At 47.3% G+C, this 19,466-nt stretch overlaps 1 protein-coding gene, 1 long non-coding RNA gene and 1 pseudogene across 12 annotated transcripts; 1 reads left to right on the top strand and 2 right to left on the bottom strand.

The window, feature by feature from the left end:
- Positions 1-805: 805 nt before the first annotated feature.
- On the bottom strand, positions 806-1,462 carry Rpl23al4 (ribosomal protein L23A like 4; annotated as a pseudogene). Its single transcript, XR_015638300.1, has one exon. The product of XR_015638300.1 is annotated as a ribosomal protein L23A like 4 (transcript).
- Positions 1,463-6,855: 5,393 nt separating this feature from the next.
- LOC148000967 (uncharacterized) lies at positions 6,856-9,149 on the bottom strand. The gene is made up of 3 exons (XR_015638299.1): positions 8,746-9,149; positions 7,832-8,218; positions 6,856-7,743 (listed from the first exon to the last, which is right to left on the bottom strand). It is a non-coding gene; the product is annotated as an uncharacterized LOC148000967 (long non-coding RNA).
- On the top strand, positions 8,471-19,224 carry Gjb6 (gap junction protein, beta 6). Of its 10 annotated transcripts, none has more exons than XM_087586690.1 (3): positions 8,471-9,343; positions 11,563-11,730; positions 17,759-19,223. In XM_087586690.1, the coding sequence occupies exon 3, from the start codon at positions 17,770-17,772 to the stop codon at positions 18,553-18,555; it is 786 nt and encodes a 261-aa protein (XP_087442816.1). In that variant the 5' UTR covers positions 8,471-9,343; positions 11,563-11,730; positions 17,759-17,769; the 3' UTR covers positions 18,556-19,223. The 10 variants fall into 10 exon arrangements, with proteins under 10 accessions (XP_087442816.1, NP_001380735.1, XP_087442822.1 ...); NM_001393806.1 differs by having other exon boundaries at positions 9,233-9,343; positions 17,756-19,224; XM_087586696.1 differs by lacking the exon at positions 8,471-9,343 and adding an exon at positions 9,476-10,117.
- Positions 19,225-19,466: the final 242 nt, after the last annotated feature.

Genomic DNA, 19,466 nt, shown 5'->3' with positions numbered 1-19,466 from the left:
CTAGACACTGCTCCCCCACCCGCATCACAGTGACACCATGAGCACAGCACAACACGAGAAATGAGCAAAAGATAAAAAATGAGACATTGCGAATAGGAATGTCCAAATAGCTGTTTGTGTGTTGTGTGGGAAATGTCACTGGGAAGAGAGGAGACGTATACAGAACCTTCCTTACACTCCAAACAATTTGCCTGGACCTTCTAAGGCAAGGTCACCACTAAGATCATGATTCTGTAACTTAGCTAGCTCCTCTGTCCCAAGGACAGCACTAACAGAAAGCAGTAAGAACGTGAATGAAATAGAGAAAAGGAAAGAGAAGGGAAGGAAGAGTGACTTCTCTCGAGGACATCCTGCACAGGTGTCAGCTACTGGTGGAAACTTGTCTAAATCCCAGATTGCACCTTCAAAGGTTTTATAATTACAGCTTGGCTTGGCTGAGATTTATCATTGGTGAGAGCTGGGTCATGACTATAGTTAAATATTCTACAACCTACACAGCCTGGGAGGCTTTCAGAACCATGGCTGGCTAGCTTCAGACACTGAAGTCTGCTCAGAGTGACAGTCACATCCAGGAAGTCACCAAATGTCGATGGATCAAAAGTTTAAAGAGCAAGAATGAAAGAGAGTAAATGAGGGAATGTTGCAGAGCTCAGCTTCAGTAGAGAGTACCAAGTGTTTGGGCTATCCCAGAATCATGATTTCCCTGGAAAGGGGCTATCTTGCGAGTTAGTGTTAGTTAGTTAGAGATCCCGCCTCGCCTGTGGTATCTGTGAATAGGTGACACATGACACAATTCTCTTTTTTTATGGTGGAAAAAAAAGTATATATTTAGAATTAACCATCTGGACTCACTTTAGATGATCCCAATCTTTTTTTTTTTTTTCTTTTTGGTTCTTTTTTTCAGAGCTGGGGACTGAACCCAGGGCCTTGCGCTTCCTAGGCAAGCGCTCTACCACTGAGCTAAATCCCCAACCCCGATGATCCCAATCTTGTTGGCAACATCTAGAGCCTCATAATCAGGAGCCGAGTGAACATACGCCTTCTTCTCTCCGTCAGGCCGTATCAGAGTATTGACTTTGGCCACATCAATGTCATAGAGTTTCTTCACGGCCTGTTTGACCTGGTGCTTGTTGGCCTTAACATCCACAGTGAACACAAGCGTGTGGTTGTCCTCTATTTTCTTCATGGCCGACTCGGTGGTCAGTGGGAATTTGATGATAGCATAGCGGTCAAGCTTGTTTCTCCTGGGTGCACTCTTTCGAGGATATTTTGGCTGCCTCTGGAGCCGCAGGGTCTCGGGCCGCCGGAAAGTGGGTGACGTTCGGATCTTCTTCTTTTTGTGGCTGTGGATGCCTTTCAGCACTGCCTTCTTAGCTTTCAAGGCCTTCGCTTTGGCTTCGGCTTTGGGAGGGGCAGGAGCTTCCTTCTTCGCTTTAGGCGCCATCTTGGCGAAAAGGGTTCACATGACACGATTCTCAGTAGTATGTTCTCCTCATCGGAGGATGGGTGTACTGGGTTTGGAAACCCAGGAAGGGAAGGGCTTCCTGAGGCTAGAACTCTGAGGCAAACACTTACAGGACAGGGAGTTTGGAATCCTGTAGGAGCTGCTTGTATTATATTAGTCACTGTCATGACGCTGTAACCAAAGTACGTGGTGCAGACAACCACAGTTTCAAAAGGTTCCCTCCTGGCTGGAAGACACACTGGGAGAGCTTGATCTGTGGAGACCAGAGTGATGGTAGGGGAAAGCAGAGAGGGGAAGGCAGGAACTCGGATGAGATACAACCCTTAGTGACCTATTTCTATCAGATAGAACCCAAGCCCCCAAAGTTTCCAGAACTTCCCAAAATAGCACTGGATCTAGGGATCGTGGAAGATATTACAGACCCCAGCACAGCTCATTGCCTCCCTCAGACCTGGGGCTTCTTTCCCATCCTTCTGCATACTCAGCCTCAGACACCCTGTGCTCTATCAAAGGATACCCAGAACGGTCTGAAAATACAGTTACAACTTGCTGCCCACTGAGTTCCCAGAGTCAGGGAAACAAGGCTCCCACATGCCCTCCACCTCTACGCAACAAACATACTGCCACCAGCTAAGGAAAAATGTCCTTCACCAGGAAGAACGATTAGAGCCATTGCAGCCAAGAGAAGGTGGAAAGGGTGGCTACTCATCACTTGTCTAGTTGCTATGACAAATTATCCGACAAAGGGAACTCAGGGTTTCTTTTCAGCTCACTGTTGAAGAAGGACATAGACCTCCATGGTAGGGCAGGCGTAGACAGGAGTCACACTGCAGCTGCATGAGGCCCTCGGTTCTATTTCTCCTTTAAATCCAGCCCGAAACCTCTGCCCAAAGAATGGCTGCCCACATTCAGGGTGGGTCTTCCTTCCCCCATCAGTCCTGTCTGGAAATGCCTTCACATTCCCACCCAGAGCAGTGTCTCCTAGGTGACTCCAAACCGAAGCAGGTTGACATCGGAGGGTGAGCTATCATGCTACATTACTGAGAAAGTTTGCACAGAAACACTAAGGGAGACTCCAGTGGAACTTACCAGCAGATGGTCTGATTTATACTTCCTGGCACAGCAAGTCTTGTGTTCTGTGCTGCCTGGGAATCCTGCTGGGTTCCTTAGTTCTCCTTCAGGACTGAAAACATTGCAGTCTTCTGCCCAAGCCCTGGAAGCGTTCATTGGCAACTTACCCACCTGCTAAAACTGTCAAATCCTCAGGTTCTGATTTAGAGCATAGTTAAGGGGTTGGGGATTTAGCTCAGTGGTAGAGCACTTGCCTAGCAAGCACAAGGCCCTGGGTTCGATCCTCAGCTCCAGGGAAGAAAAAAAAAGACAAAATAAAAAAGATCATAGTTAAGGGGAAGGAGTAAATAGGCAAAGGTCAGCACGAGAAGCTATTGCTCTAAAAGTATGCATCTGTGCGCTTGTAGTTAATGGACTTGACATCTAATGGTAGCAAACTCTTCGTTCCCAAGAGCATTCTCACATACATATAAATGTCTCCAGTATTATTAATCTTTTTTAATAGAAAAAACATGAAGGCAGTTATACTTAAATATCCTGGCTCTCTTCTGGCTTGTTTCTAATCTCTTCTCTCATGATAAATATATTACATATTCATTGTGGGGAAAAGCAGAATACAGAATTAAAGTTATTTGCAAAATCACATATTACAGATAACACTTCACATCTTGCTGGGTGAGATGTATTTCCAATGCTCAGGAAGCAAGGCTAGAGGATCTCGAGTTCAAGGCCAGCCTGGGTTGTATTGCAAACCCCTGGCTCACAGCAAATAAAAGCGTTTGTGGGAGTGCATAGCCCAGCCAGACAAAATGAGGCTCTAAGCAAGCGCGGGCTCCATCCAGAAACCTTTTAGTAACTCTCACACTCTTGGCCACAGGGAGTGTAGCCCTTGACCTTAGCATGGTCCTTACCAATGTTCTACACTCGGTTGCTTACAAACCATTATCCTCAAAGGAGAAGTAACTTGTGGGCTGCAGAGTTCAAAGGCTTGACACAGGAATCAGTTAGCATCTGCTGGGGGGTGAATGAGCCCACATGTGCTGGTTAATGTTACATACAAACTTGCCTAGTCCAAAAGTCCCAGATGTGTCTTGACAAGCACCAGTCTAGATGTCACTAAAAGACAGATGTGTGTAAATTTTTAGATGTGAATAACAGTTATGTCATCGAATAGCACAGATGACCCTCCATAATGTGAGTGGTCCTCATGCAGTCAGCTGAAGGCCACCAGAAAAAAGGCTGAGGTAGGCTAAGGAAGAAGGAACTCTGCCCCAGACGGGCATGAGACTCTGCACTGAGTCACCCGCTCTACCTGGTTCTCCAGCCTGCCCTGTGAGTTTCTGATGTGGTGGCCCCACATTTCAAAAGCCAGTTCTTTAAAGTGAGTCTCTCTGAATACACACAGGCACACACTGCCTGTGGGTTCTCTGTCTTTGGAGAACTCTTGACTCACTCCCACATCATCCTTCAGGGAACTGTCCCCGCCTGCCTGAGCACACATTGCCACACTGGCTCCTCCCCTGGCCCAGCTGCCTCCCTACCTCACCTTCACCTCCTGGATTCCTTCTTCACCCCACCCCCACCCCAGGTGAGCCTGTGGGCTCTTGATCCCCCATATTGTCGCCAACCACTTTCCTACGCAAAGCTATGGCAAACCCAGAAGACACATCTAAACTGGCTTTTGTTCACAATGCTAGAGTCGAATAGGCCTCAGTGCCAAAGCAGCCACTGAGAACGGCAGAACTATAGCTTGCCTAAGTGGTGTCTATGGAAGAGAGCCGGAATGGGCACTTACGGGACAGCCTAACTGTCCCCCGCTTAGAGTTCCAACTCATGTGCGTCCATTGACCACCTGCAATGGCTGAAGCTCAGTGGCCAAGACTGACTGATTGATTGATTGACTGATTATCTGTACTATGGTAGGTTGCGTTTTGTTGCATAGGGACTTGAGTACAACGGCTTCCTCTGCCTTGAATGGCATTGAACAGAGAACTCACTCTTGCCGATCAACAAACTGTATGGTGATTCAATTCCGTTTGAACTGTACTGTTTCGTGACATCTGTTAGAGCATTCCAGAATGTAGGTGGGTGGGGGCAGGCCAGAGAGGAGGCAGGGTCTAGAAGATTCCATAGGAGTGAAGCCAGAGAAGAATGGATGTGCGGTACGTGTCTGCAGCAAGCACAGGGCCGGGAGGAAACTGCACTGACAGGAGTGGGGGTAAGGGTGAAGGGGTGAGAAGCAGGGCCTCTATTCTCCTCAGAGTGGCTGATTGCCATATCATTTCACAGGGCTTTTTCAGCTCAGCCCAAGGCCAAGATCACCAAAACCAGGTACTCTTGAGACCACGTTTTCTGTCAGCATTCTTTTCTGCCAGTGGCAAAAGAAAGTGAGTTTGGCTCACGGGAATGTCTTCCTCCTCCTGAGAGGCAATGGTGGCCCAGCAGTCTTCACTCCCAGACCTGGGGGCTCAGTTGTTCTACAGTGTCACTTGAAAACCTTTCACTCCATGCCCCTTCCAGCAGCCCCTGCCTGTGAGTCGTTCTCTGGCCTCTGCGTGGTATCGCCTGACACGCCCAATCTGCTTGCTTGGTTCTCAGCTGTGACTCTTTCCTGTATCGGAGCACATGGCAGGGGACGGTTGGCTCATACTAGCTTAGACGATATCATCCAAATTTCCATAGCTGCTGGCTACTGTCTGAGCAGGTTTGACGCTGCCTTAACAGAACACCTCAGAGCCGTTGATAATGAACACAAAGTTACTGGCTCCGGTCCTGAACACTGGGAAGGGTAACTGGCCAGTTGACCAATTCTGCTTTCAAAAACATTCCATGGGAGGAAGGAAGGGGGCAAAGGCAGGGACCAAGATCCCCCTTTTATGAAGGCATTAATCCCTTCAGAGGGGAAGCCTAATCATAGCCTAATCACCTCATAGCCCTGTCACATTCTTAAATCATGCACGGTCCTTTCAAAGGGAATATTCACCCCATTGCAGGCCGTTGGCTGGAAACCTGTTCGTCAGCAAGAAACCAAAGACGGACAGTGCAGAATCCTTTGGGAAGGTGCCCTACTTGTAGGCATTTCAGATGATTTTCCCTGAAGGCCAGGGTATCAGGCTCTCATGGTGGAAATAACCCTTCAAATCATGCAAGTTTTATGACCCTCTCTTTAGGCTTGACAGCAGACCATGTGTGGGCATTGCCTAGCAGGTACATCTCCAACAGAAAACGGACTGGCATTGTGGCCTAGGATGGGATCCATTCTGAGCGTGGTGTCTTCAAAACATTATTTCTGAACCTGGAGAGTGAACACCCACAATGCCATCCCCTATAGTTCTCTGTAAAAGCCTTTTAATGTCTGGCTGGCTGGCTCAGGGAGCATGTCTGTGTTCGATACCCTTCTACCATATAGTGGCATATGTCGAGATGCTTCACTGTCTGGTTGAACCATTCTTGACAGAGGGCACAATGCTATGTTCTAGTTGCCACCGTACTATGTGCAAGGCATTCGCCTGATGGTCACATTGCTAGAGCCACTCTTGTTGTTTTAAACCAGATTCTTCTAACGTTTGCAATTAACCATCAACTAACTCAAGCTGGCCTCGAACTCTCTGTGTAGTGGAAGATACCGTTTTCTGATCCTCTTGCCTCTTCCTTCTGCGTGCTGGGATTACAGATTTCTACTACCACACCTAGTTTAGACTATTCCGGGGATCAAAGCCAGGGCTCCGTGCATTCTAGGCAACTGAATCAATCTGAGCTACATCTCCTGCCCCACACACAATACTTCCCGGATACATTCTCCTGACACCTGCTGGGATCCCGAAGTACATCAGAACTTGTGCCTTTACAGGGGTCTGAAGAGCCAAAAGACGCTGTCAGTGAGGATGTCACAGCAGAGCAGGAAGACCAGCAACTGTGCAAGCCGGCATGCTCTGGATCATCATCCAAAGAGCAGAATAAATACCCATGAGGACGTGCTGAGGAAGTGGCTGGGAAAGGGGACAAATCTCATCTGCATAAACTAACAGATGGTGTGGGCTGTGCACGAGATCTCCTTCAGAGAAATACTATGGAAGGGGGAGAGAGTGATCTTGCAGTGGCAAAACCTGACAGCCACTACCTCAGCCACTTGGCCACTGTGGACGTCAGAAGTAAGGGGGGAAGGGCAGTTCATTAGTCATGTGTCTTTGATGTGTGGAAAACAACTCTTCCCTTCCATGGCCGGTCTCTCAAAGCACTTAACCCCCAGTCAATCCTGCAGACAGAATCAGACAAACTCCAACAAGGGATGGTCTGCTAAATACAACCTGGGCCCATTGCTGACTGAATAGACAAATGTTTGCTTTTATTTCAAAGAACACAAATTTTCCTGTCTTCCTGGCATGGAGAACTTTGGCAGTGACAAAGGCAGTGTGGTTCTGTGAAAATCTGAGCATTGGGACAGGGCTCTCTTCCCTCCTTTTGCAAAAAGAGCCTCTTGTGCTCACCTCTTCTCGTCTCATATTTCAGAATCCACACTTCACACATCTCGTGCCTATTAAATTTGAGGCCTTAGAAATCACCATTGCAATGCAGAGGGAAGGCAGTATTCAGATTAGTTCTGGTTGCCAGTTACAACCAAGTCTACAAGGGTCTGCCTCAGTGTGGTCTGGTGCTTCGAGATGGTGGATTTGTCCCCTGAATGTTTTCATGTCTGACACACAAAGCCACATGGTCCGTCCCCACTCCACACATCTTTGTATCCTTACCACGTGATGTTTAACTGACTTCAGTTTCCTGCTGAGAAGCTCATCAGATCAGTAAGCTCACCAAGTCTACATTAATTGTTGCCAGCAAGACTGCCTGACAAGAAGAGAACACTGAACAATAAAGGTGACAAGAAATATGTGCCGAGATCAAAGGCCTCTGCACTGGCACAAAGGGTATGAGCCAGGTGATTTTCTGGGTTGAGTGGGCTCCTCTTTCGATGCCCGTGTGATAAGGCAAACCTCTGGGTTCTTTCGTCTGACTTCTGTCCCATGTTGTCCCGCAGTATCTTCCACCTGCCTGCCCTGGCACCTTGTACAAGGAGCCAGAACCAGAGTAATATCATGTCATTCTATACGAAGAAGCAAAAGTTGTCCTCCAGGACTATCTGCTGTGCTGGTTCAGCTTTGTCAAGCAATGCACGGATCCTTGTGGATCTACTATGTGAAAAGTGGCCATTACTGTAGGAATAAAGAAAGGAGAAAGAAAGCAAGAATTTAAAACTTACAAAAAGGGGCTGGGGATTTAGCTCAGTGGTAGAGCGCTTACCTAGGAAGCGCAAGGCCCTGGGTTCGGTCCCCAGCTCCAAAAAAAAAAAAAAAAAACTTAAAAAAAAATTATGAACCCCAAAGAAGTTTGCAATCTGCTTGGGGGTGTGGGGGGGAGGATGGCCACAGGTGAGCCTGCTGGGTTCATGTGCTTTGGGGTGGGGTGGAGAAGGAACTAAGAACGTGCTGTGACCAGACTGTGGAGGAAGGAAGGCATGCCAGGGCAGCCTACAGCTGTCTCATTTCGTCTCCGTCCCTGGGTTCAAGGTCATTCCAGAGATCCTCTGCATGCTCCAAATTTTCTTGATTCAGGTCCAATTCTGAGAACCCTATGTTCAAGTATTTTATAAGGTGGGTTTTTATAAAGTGTTGACTCAACTTCCATGACCTGGAGAGACAGCGTTGGGACGTCCTATTATTCTTGTTTCATGAAAGAATATGACCCAACAGGTCAGAACATACCCGCCAACCAATTTTGTGAAATAACCAAGTTACCCACCTCCTGTCTGATGTAACATAGGGCAGGCCTATAAAACCTGGGTCCTTAAATGGCTTCCAATGTTTCTAGTCCAGTATGCCCTGCACCCCCCTCTATGTTTGCCCTGACCTTACCCCTCCCCCTCCCACTGGCTGTGACAGCAGACACAGCGGGGTCTCTCAAGAGGGAAGTCCACTCCACTTCCCCGATGAGGCAGTAAAGGATTCAGGTGACTAATAAAAACAAACCTTTGAGAAGTGGTCATTAAGAAATGAAGAACCTCCAGGCTACTCTAGAGGAGAGGGTGCCTGAAGGGTCCAGAAAGGATGAAAATAAGCCAGCTGCCTCCTTAACAGGACTACTAAGGGGAGTGACACACTGCTAGCTGGGTCCACTCACCCAAAGCCTGTTCCCTTGGTACTCTGGGCAGCTCTCACCTCATTAAGGAGCCCTCCAGTGTCCAGCCCCAGCAAGGCCTCAGCGGGCAACTCTTCTCTGCCCTCAATGGGATCTGGCTGAGCTTGCCCATCACCGTCCACGCTCCACCCACGTCCACAAGAAGGGACATGCCTTGTGTCCCCTACCTAAGGGAAGAGCATCCTACACCTGGCGTCTCTCCTAGGGGACAGTGGTTTCTAGCATTAGAAGAAGGGTCCAAACGACTGCTCTAATCTATGACCCCTAAGATAGACTAGCTCTGCTCCCCTTCCTACAGGGAAGGGGCCCCTACTCCCTGCTCCACAGAAGGGGACCCGCCCCACTCCTCTGTCCTGGAGGGAGGGCGGTGCGCACCGCAGCAGGCGCGTCGTGTGCCCGCGCTCCTCTCCCGCAGCCCTCCCGTGCGGCGTCAGGCAGAGGCGGGGTGGGGCGCGGTTAAAAGAAGCCGCAGGTGGAAACCGAGGCTCCACCTGCACTGTCCCCGATTCTGTTCCCGATTCTGTTCCCGCCGCGAACCGCCGGCTTCTGATCCAACCGACGCTCAGGGCAGGAGCTCTGAGTGCCGCTGCAAGCTTGGAGCCGGCTCCCACCGAGCGGGTAAGTGCGAGTGGGAGCTTTTCCTCCGAGAAGCCCGAGCAGGTGAAGGAAGTGGTCTGTCCCCTTCCTCACCGGATTTGTGGTTCGCTGGGGGACGAAGGGGGCGACTGTTCCAGGTTGCCTGGTGGTTCTAGGCAGAGCTTTGACAGTGCGGGGCAGGAGGCGGGGGCGGGGGGAGAGGGGGCTGCCCGCATTCTTATCTGCCTCCCATCCGCATCCCCCGCTGCCGCCCCCCGGGGACTGGAACCGCAGCAGGGTGGCTGTCACCCGCGTTGTCCCCTCCCTCGCGCCCTGCAGTGGGAACTGGGATGGACTAGTTTGACTTCTGCATGCACCATGCCCCTCTGACTTGCACGACAGGTTTTATAAATCCATCAGGTTGTTTAAAGTGACCAGAGTTCATACTAAGTCCCTTTTCTCATTTCCTTTGCTGGTTATGGGCTGTCACTGACTTGTTCCCCTTGGATTTGGGGAGCGAGCAGAAAGTCAAAACAAGGAATGATGTTTACCCTGCGACTTGGAGAGAAATGCCCATTCAGGTTGCATGATTAAGACTCGGGAACGAAGATGACAGTAGAGTGCACAATAGTAATTAAAAGTAATTGGTGACATGTAGGATTAAAAACTTCAGATGTGGGTAATACTTCCTGAATGTGCCTAGTCCCAGGTGTTAGCCTGGATTTGGTAGTCCTGGGCTCTCTTCTATTCCTGGGAACCAGGCCTCCAGTCCCAGAGAGTGTGGCCTTCATACAGCTATGGACCCTGGAAGCCGCGGTAAGGAACACCAACCAGGAGACTTTAGTCAGTTGGTGCCTGATTAAGTTTAATGCTGCAGCCTTGTTTCCCTTCAAGTAGATGCTACGCTTTCTTTGCCCCAGTTCTAGCAGAATCTGACCAGTGTTCTAGAAGAGAAACGTCCTGTCCTGATGCAGCTTCCTTAGAACTGCAGGATGCTGCTCAGAGCCGCCCCTGTGGAGAGCTTTGTCAGCTCTTTGGATCCCGCAGAGTCTTTGGGGGGTGTCGTCTGAACAGTGCCAAGAAAGGGAGGCAGTGAGAGAGAGAGAGCCTGGGTGCTAGCCTGTCACATAGCTGGGGTGTGAAGGGTTCCAGTTCACCTCACACGGGGACTTGAGACCCAGGAGACTGATCTATCAACCCAGGTCATACTGGTGGCTGTTATTGAAAGGTAAATTTTCATGGTGGCTTTGTACTCAGTTTCTTTTTCACTCTTGCAGTGTGGGGGGAGGAGGGTAGGGTCTCTGAACAATTTCACCAATAGAAAGAAAATTCTGACTTGCACGTCCTCACCACACAGTTCTGACTGAGTCTAAAAAACTCCAGAGACTAGGTTGGATGCATTGGTTAAGAGGAATACAATTATAGGGAAATTGTTTTTAACCCAAGTTTATCGCCCCCTGAGGCCATAATCTTACATTGTCCTAGACAGGATTTCCAGGAGCTGTTGCTTAATCTGGGAGAGTGGAACTGGTCCCCAGGAGCCTCCCCTGCCCCCTTCAGAGTCATTTCCTCCTAATTGAACCTAACTGAAATGTTTGAAGAGGGGAGAGCCTTGCTAGGAACAGGCAACTGCTAAGAAGGCCTGGGGATGGGATGTTGGTGTCCATTGTCTTTTGGAACTCGGGTAGAATGAGAAGCAGAGTTTTGTGGGTTGCCCATTCTTATATCTGAGGGTACAGCAAAGGTTTCATTGGCTCCGAGCAGATGTTGACAAGGTATATGAATCCCAAACCCGATGCCATCACTACTCACTCTTTTGAAATCACAGATTCTGATGGTTTGCGTCATTAAATTTCAAACTGGACTATCAGGTTGTCTCTTGGGTCACCTGAGATTTCTAGAGATTTCTTGATTAAAGGACAACTTTTCAGATTTGCTCTTCTTTTCTTTTCCTTTTTTTAAAACTCCGGCGCTGGGGAGGTGGGTGTGCCCAGCTTTTCAAACTCTACCGCTTTTTGCGTACTTGAAAATTGGGATGGAGGTTTGGGAGAGTGGGTTATCATCCCCAGCACTGCTGTTGTAATTACCAGGGAAATACAGCTACCCTAAGGAGAGCCTTTCATGGGGCAGAGGAGTAAAGCACGGGAAACTGACAATTTCCAAATTTACCCTTTAATGCATCTGGTGATACAAAGTTCACCCAATGAACTTGCACAGAACTTGACAACATTAGCAACAATGATTTTCTTTTCATTCAACAGGTGACATTCCCACTGCCACCCTAAACAGAGCAGCAGGGCAGGGCCACCACCACTAACACTGCTGACTGCCAGAGGAGTAGAAGGGAAAGCCAGAAGTCCTTGAGGAGGGATTTTGCAGTGGTTCTTGGACTGGACGACGCACTGGAAGTCCTTGGGAACGAGACTCAGGTTTGGGTGTTTGGCTTGAACGTTTTTCTTGTGCCTTCAACTCTGCAGAGCTCACAGGGGTATTGTAAGGAGTGTGCTTTCTCTTGGGTCTATTAAATAATCATCAAGTGATTTTTCTTTTCAAACTGCCCTGTAGATTGATCTAGAAGAGGAAAGCTCTTCTTGTGTGTTGAGGGGGTTTGTTTGGGCTCTATCATCCATAGAGTTAAAATGACAAGATTTAGCCAGCTGTAATTAAACTCCTAAGTGAAAAGATTCAGACCGTCCTTGCTGACATGAAGGCAAGGCTTTCTCTCCTCTTACCCGCCCCCTCCTCCCAGCAGCTGCTGACAATCGAAACTCTCCTGCCCTGAGGTTTTCTCTTCAACTCAAATAAAATTGTCCTCAGCCTTCAAATACCAAGTTTCAAAAGCCGTTTATTATGACATGTAGCTTCTTGAGGGCTGAGACAGGAGGATTACTGTGAGTTTGAGGCCACCCTAGGAGTACAAGGCCAATTAGAAATGCATAGCAAGAACTGTCTCAAAACAGGATTGTAAAAATGATCGAGGAATCATGTCACTGCTGGAACAAAAGTAGACCCAGCTTATTTGAAATGTGAAAGGGGAACAGAGCCGCTTCCTAATAGTGTGTCCCAAAATGAGCTCACTGCTGTGTCTTTAGCATTAAGTTATAACATTCAGCATTAGAGTTATAAGATCGAGAATGATGTATAGAGTGAGTGATGCACTGTAATTAAATACAACACAGAAATATATGTGATTTGTCTTCCTAAACCTAAATGGAACCACATTCCTATAAGGTGACATCTATGGGGCTAAGAATATCTATGTATTTGTTCCTTATCGGCAAGCCAGGAAGCTATCAGATTAAATGAACCCGTCTGGTGTACAAAGAAACAGTTAATAGTTTGATTTTCACTATAAAGGCTCCTCCCCCCAGCTCTGGCCCCACTGAAGCATGGACACAAAGTGGGGGTCTGTTCACTGCAGGCAGCAAAGGGTTCTGGGGGCTGCAGTAATTTGAGAAATGATTTCTGCATTAGTGACCTTTTCTCAGAGTGGTGACTACTTCCTCTCTCCTCTCTAATCAAAGATGCCTCAAGGTCCAGGGTACCTACAAGGGCAACAGGGTGACAGGATGCAGGAACGTCCCAGGCCCAGTCTTCAGTCTGTCTCCCACTAGCCAGGAGGAACAAGTCCTCTAATCTTCAGTTGTCTACCATGCTCACTCCTTGTGGGGCTCTTTGGATAGGGAAGAATCTCCTAGAACCAGCCAGATTTCCCTGGAGCTGAAGTCCTGTATGGAGAAGTGTAGGGCTCAGGAACCTCCCTTTCACCACCCTGAACTGGCTCCAACTAATACTTGTAAGGTGATCTCCACTTTCTTGCTTTGGGCCCACGCAAAACTGCTGTGTAGGACTTTATGTGACTTGCTGTGCTCAAGGCTTTATGGGAGACACCCTCAGGGATGACATGGTCTAGACAGAGAAACTGCAAGAGCTATTTCACTGACGGAAAGGACTGGCTGACGTTCACCTCATGTCCTTGGTACAGCCAGTTAGAGCCTACAGCCAATTAGAGTGAGCTACGAAAAATAGGAACAGCTCTCTTTCTCACTCCTTTCCTCTGTTACAAATAAACAAGTCTTTATTGCTTTTCAGGAAGATGCAGCCCCATTGTCTTGAGTGACCAGTAGGCTAAACACGCCAATATTTAAGTTTAACTCTGTTTTCTTTGGTGATTTAGAACTCCCATGCCCTCCTTTAAAGCAGCTGTTCTCAACCTGTGGGTCATGACCCCTTTAGGGTCTACCTACCTTTTCACGAGGGTTGCCTAAGACCCCCGTAAATATCTGATATTTGCATTATGACTTGTAACAGCAACACAATTACAGTTATGAAGCAGCAACAAAAATCATTTTAAGGTTGGGGTCATCACAGGAGGATCTGTATTGAAGGGTCGCAGGAAGGTTGAGAACCGCTGCTCGAAAGGTTTAGGTCCATCATTGAGGTTGCTTTCCTTTGTGGTTGTTGTCTGGTTTGAAGTATTTGAGATAGGATCCTGTAGCCCAGGTGGGCCTAGAACATCCAATCCCTCTGCCCAGCCATCCGTGTGCTGGGATTACAGGCACTACCACCACAGACAGCTAAATTCTTGGGTTTTAATAATAAATTAAGTAAGTGTATTGAAAATTGATTATCTTCCATTTAGGTATGGTAGATGGATAGAAAGAAAGTGTTGGAGGTCCAGGGTCATGGAGGGATAAGCAGTAATGCTAGTGCCAGCATTTAGACCTGTCCTACTTCTAGGATTGTAGGACCCATATTCCAAGGGAGAAAGCATGATCTCTTGACCTCAGTCCTTCAACATTCATTCAAGCCCTGTCTGTGGTTCTTTGAGGCACTGATCCATTTGCTGCCTAGATGTCAGGTGACTGGTGACAAGGGACATGAGAGAGGTTATAGAGGAGACAGAGCTCTACCAACAACACCATTCAAACCCATGGACACTGCAGGGCTGGGGGAAAGGGAAGGTTTTATTTCATAAAACTCATCCATCATGCAAGTTGTTGAGCAAATGTGGGAGTTATGTGCTAGTTGGTCAAGGAGAGGACATTTAAAATAAGTAAGGCCTCATGGGGGAACAGTTGTGGCAAAGTGTGAATTTCAAGACTTCCTCACACACTTCTGCTCCCCATAGGTCACTTAGTGACATGCCGCCAGAGCATGGGAGCAGCAGTTAAGGAAATTTAATACAGTGGCTTTCAGCAAGGATTAAAACTTAATTTGCGTAATTTATATTATTTAAATATTTCTTTTGTTTTTTGTTTTTTTACTACACAGATACTTAAGGTGAGCAATGAAAGTCTCTTTGGAGCATGAGTATGTAGTAAATAAAAGAGAAGATTTAATACTCTTAAGTCGTGGAGCCTTGAGACTCCACGACTTAAAAGAGTATTGTCTTAATACTCTTCCAGTGATCTGCCTACTGGGACTCACCCTGCCTCTAACTAAAGATGTCTAGGGCTGAGCATCAGTGATTTATGGAGAGCCTATTTCAATTTTTCAACCCCCTAGGTTGCTGTTAATGCTAAACACTCAGTCCAGCTTCTCAGTTCCAGATCAGCACAGGGTTTGAAGCTTTCTGCTACAACTGTCAACATTACCGCCAGGTGCCCCACAGTCGGGACCCTCAAACTAGTTTGTCTTGGGCCCCTTGTGAAATAAGAGACTCTCGTTCAAGATTCCACCACCTACTTACTCTCGCATAATACCAGGATCTTACCTGAACCATGAAATGGGTTTGTCTTCAGGGACCTTGGACACTCAGTTCTCACATAGCCTTATTCATTTCTCCACAGTAAGAGGAAAGACACTAATGTCCTGCTGATAATAGAACTTCTCCTTCAGAGTGTGATGCGCTCTTAAAAAAACTGTAAGGATCAGCTAGGCTACTGATGTTATAAGATGTCGACAAACACTAGTTCTACCTAAGATGTTGCCATTGCCATGGTAATTGTTACCGAAATAGTTACAGGGTATCATTTTAGAACTTTGCTGGAGGTTAAACTAAGTATCGTAGGTCAGCCTCCTGGATACAATTCAGTTGGTAGATTACCTAACACATACAAAGCTCTGGGGTTCGACCCCCAGCATTAGGAATAAATAAATACCTTGTATTGGTTGACAATTAAAACGGTACTGTCTGCTGTGAGGCGTGTTGGCACATGCCTATAAACCCAACTTTCAGGAGGTACAGGAGGAAGACTCAGGAGTTCAAGGCCAGTCTGGGCTACATGAGACTGTCTCAAATACAAAACCAACAGCACCCAAAGCTAACCATAGCAATATAATCCAAGACCGTACCCACCACTGTTTGATACTTTGGGCACAGTGTTTCTCTTTCCTTTTCATAGTTGGATGTTTTATTTTTCTTTTCCCATTTCCTTTTTGTTTTACAGATTTAGACCTATTAACTCCCGATCTGAGTTGTTCCTATCTCTCTGTAGCTTTGGGTCCCCCACTGTCACCTGCCCTTCACAACAAGGGACACAATTTTTAAGAACCCTCCTCCCTCCACTTTTACAAATCCTTGATGATGAAATTCAGTTCCTCCCTGGGGGAGAGGTTTTAGCTAAGTTCAGTGTGGCTCAAAGAATCCACCTGTTCTGGTGACAACTTTCTTGTATTCACAAGCATGTGGTCAGCTTTGGGAACTACGAACATTCTGATCGATGCTCTGGCCCATGGCAGGGGGACAAGTTCTTGGAACCAAAACAGGAAAATGTATAGATATACCCTATCATGCCCACTTTCACCCACACTGTGTACATCTCAGATGACCGTCTGACCCGGCAGGATCAGAAATTAGCGCACAAATGTCACATGGACATGACATCTACTGAGTGGCTTTCTGAGAAGAGTACAGACTCTAAAATTAGTCAAACCAAGGATACCCCAAGGGGCACGGTAGTCAGGCAAAGAGTGACCAGCAATACTGAGGGAAGGCTGAGGACCTGGTATGGTTAGACATTGATCTTGGTTAACGTGGCGGGGAGGGGCCAGTGCTCCTCACCAATTACAAGAGAAAGTTCTCCTGAGACCAGCAACAGAAGGACTCTAGTGACTCTCTTATCCCCTCCAAGTGGATGAAAAGTTGCTTGAGCATCCTTGTCTCTAAGGAGGTCCCATGACTGTCATTCACTGAGGCACACTCATACATACCTTTTTTTTCTGAGCTTGCCAACCAATTCTTCTTCTTGGTCATGTGGGATAAGAAGTGGCTGTTTGTAGCCAGGAAGCCACTGAAGAGAACTCTTTAAAGTGATTAGGATGTTGAACAGCCAATGACTCTCTGCAGTTGATGGCTTCTGGGCGGGGTGCAGTGGGGGAAGGACTCAGTAGTAGCAAGAGTTGCCACCATAGCACAGCAGTTCTCAAGCCTTTATGGGGTCGAAGGAACCTTCCACAGGGGTTACCTAAAATCATTGGAAAACACAGATGTTTACATTATGATTCATAACAGAATCAAAGTTACAGTCACGAAGTGGCAACAAAAATAATTTCATGGTTGGGGGGTCACCACAACATGGGGAACTGTATTAGAGGGTTCCAGGATTAGGAAGGTTGACAACCAATGCCACAGACAGAAGAAGGTCTTTTTCTCTGCCAAGCCAGTCTTTCAGAAGGGAGGACAGCCCTGGGCTGCTGTGGCCCCTAGTGCAATGGGACCCGTATTTTTGGGGCAACAGCTGACACATGGCCTGCTTCCACCAGAGAACAAGGAAACAGTTTGTGTCGAACCTTGTGATTCTCTTTTGGAAGGGGTAGTTGAAGATATTAACTTTCCTAAGAGCATGTGATTGTAGCAGATGTTCCAGTCAAGCTAAAAATATAAATATACATCCTAAAAGGTCAATTAGTGGCATTGTTTTTTCTTAGTCCGCTGGGTTAATCAGAATGTGTGGTTCTAATGAATGATTTTTTTTTTGTTTGGCTGTATTTTGTGGCTTGGATAAGCTGCTTAATGACTCAAACCTGAGTCCTTGAATAAAACCACCCGGAGATAATGTATGTGTTTGCATAGTGAAGAAAAGGAATGAGCACGTGGTTGTTTACCTGGTTGGTGAGTTAATGACAGTGATCTAAAGTACAACCCGTGCTCAGTTGAGTTTAGGTGACTTATTTTGCATGTGAAAGGCACAGCTATTATGCAAAAAGTGAAATCAAGTCTCTATTTACACTGACGATCACTTATTGAAACAAACCGTTCACCTAATAAGGGAGTCTGGTTGATGTTGCGGCCTAGAGGGACTAATTGTTTGTCCACTGTTTCTTGTTTGTGGTTGGAAAGAGAGAACACCTTTATCACGGGCGTTTCTTACCAGAAAAGCCCAGCAATTAGCAGACGGGGTGGTTGAGACTTGCTTAGATTCACACGACCTGATGATAATTTCACTATGGTATTGGTGAGTTAATTCAGAGGTGCCTTCTACTTACTAGCTTTGCTTCTTTTTATCTAAGAAGGAGCGTGCGCAATGGACTGGGGGACCCTGCACACTGTCATCGGCGGCGTGAACAAGCACTCGACCAGCATAGGGAAGGTATGGATCACGGTCATCTTCATCTTCCGAGTCATGATCCTCGTGGTGGCCGCCCAGGAAGTGTGGGGAGATGAGCAGGAGGACTTCGTCTGCAACACGCTGCAGCCGGGGTGCAAGAACGTCTGCTACGACCACTTCTTCCCCGTGTCCCACATTCGGCTCTGGGCCCTGCAGCTGATCTTTGTGTCCACCCCAGCCCTGCTGGTGGCCATGCACGTGGCCTACTACAGACATGAAACTGCCCGAAAGTTTATCCGCGGGGAGAAGAGGAACGAGTTTAAAGACCTGGAGGACATCAAACGGCAGAAGGTGCGCATCGAGGGCTCGCTGTGGTGGACGTACACCAGCAGCATCTTCTTCCGCATCATCTTCGAAGCCGCCTTCATGTATGTGTTCTACTTCCTCTACAATGGGTACCACCTGCCCTGGGTGCTGAAATGCGGCATTGACCCCTGCCCCAATCTCGTGGACTGCTTCATTTCCAGGCCAACCGAGAAAACGGTGTTCACTGTTTTTATGATTTCCGCATCTGTGATTTGCATGCTGCTCAATGTGGCCGAGTTGTGTTACCTGCTGCTTAAGCTGTGTTTTAGGAGATCCAAGAGAACACAGGCCCAGAGAAACCACCCCAACCATGCCCTGAAAGAGAGCAAGCAGAATGAAATGAATGAGCTGATCTCGGATAGCGGTCAGAATGCCATCACCAGCTTCCCAAGTTAAGCATTTCAAGGTCAAGCGTAGGTGAGCCCTTCTGAGTGCGCTCCCTCTTTGTAGGCATCGATCTGACAACTTCTCTAGGCCAAGATGAGTCACAGCAAATAGATACCTGAGTTCAATTATTGTAGGACACCGATTGTGATCCAGCTCTGAAAACCAAGTCCTCATGACAACTGGGCCTTGAAGTCACCTGGACAAGTCCTATGTGAACTGTTGTGACGTAGTATTTCCCGAAAATTTATATAACTTGTTTATAAAGAGCAATTTATCTAGAAATTGATAGCTTTATCAGTAAGATATTTTTATAGGAATGAATATTTTAGTTCTGACTTTGAATTTATATAAAGTATTTTTTTAATGACCGGCCTTCTTTACCTGGAAAAAATAAACAAAGTTAGCTTTACAAGAGCACCCCCAAGTATCTAAAGTTTGAACTTGTAAAGGGTCTAGCATTTTATAAACATTGTCTTCACACTGTCTGAGGACGGTTTGGTGAGCTAGTGTGTGTGCCTGGGATGGGACATGGTCATTGGACAACATACATCGCCGTTTGCTAAGTATGAATGGGATGCAAGGAAGTGAGACCCTCTCTAAAATTAGCCTTTCCACCGGTGGCGAACAGTGTAAGCACAAATACAATCACTCCAATAAAGCTTGACCCTGCTGCTTCAGCCTCTGTGTACACTGGCGCTTCTGTTCCCTCCAGGCCCCACACCATCATCCCTAGAGATGTGACGTGTTAGTAAGTTTTTTCTGGAGAGGTCCCAGTTACTATAGGTACATCTGTAGGCACCAACCGAGGCTGAGGTTAGCTCCCTCAGCTTGGAGAGAGATGCTCCTAGAACTCTGGGAAATGTCTTTTCTGTCAGTTCAACCTTGATGGCGCTCCTTAGGATGCAGCATTGGCTATGTAG

This window comes from Rattus norvegicus, chromosome 15 (assembly GCF_021556685.1).
Source record: "Rattus norvegicus strain SHRSP/BbbUtx chromosome 15, alternate assembly SHRSP_T2T, whole genome shotgun sequence".
In the NCBI taxonomy this organism is placed as follows: domain Eukaryota; kingdom Metazoa; phylum Chordata; class Mammalia; order Rodentia; family Muridae; genus Rattus; species Rattus norvegicus.
This window is presented reverse-complemented; position numbering and strand designations above follow the sequence as displayed.

Bases quoted from the DNA above. Each gene is read 5' to 3' on its own strand.
- Gjb6 (NM_001393806.1), top strand. From the start codon at position 17,770: ATGGACTGGGGGACCCTGCACACTGTCATCGGCGGCGTGAACAAGCAC.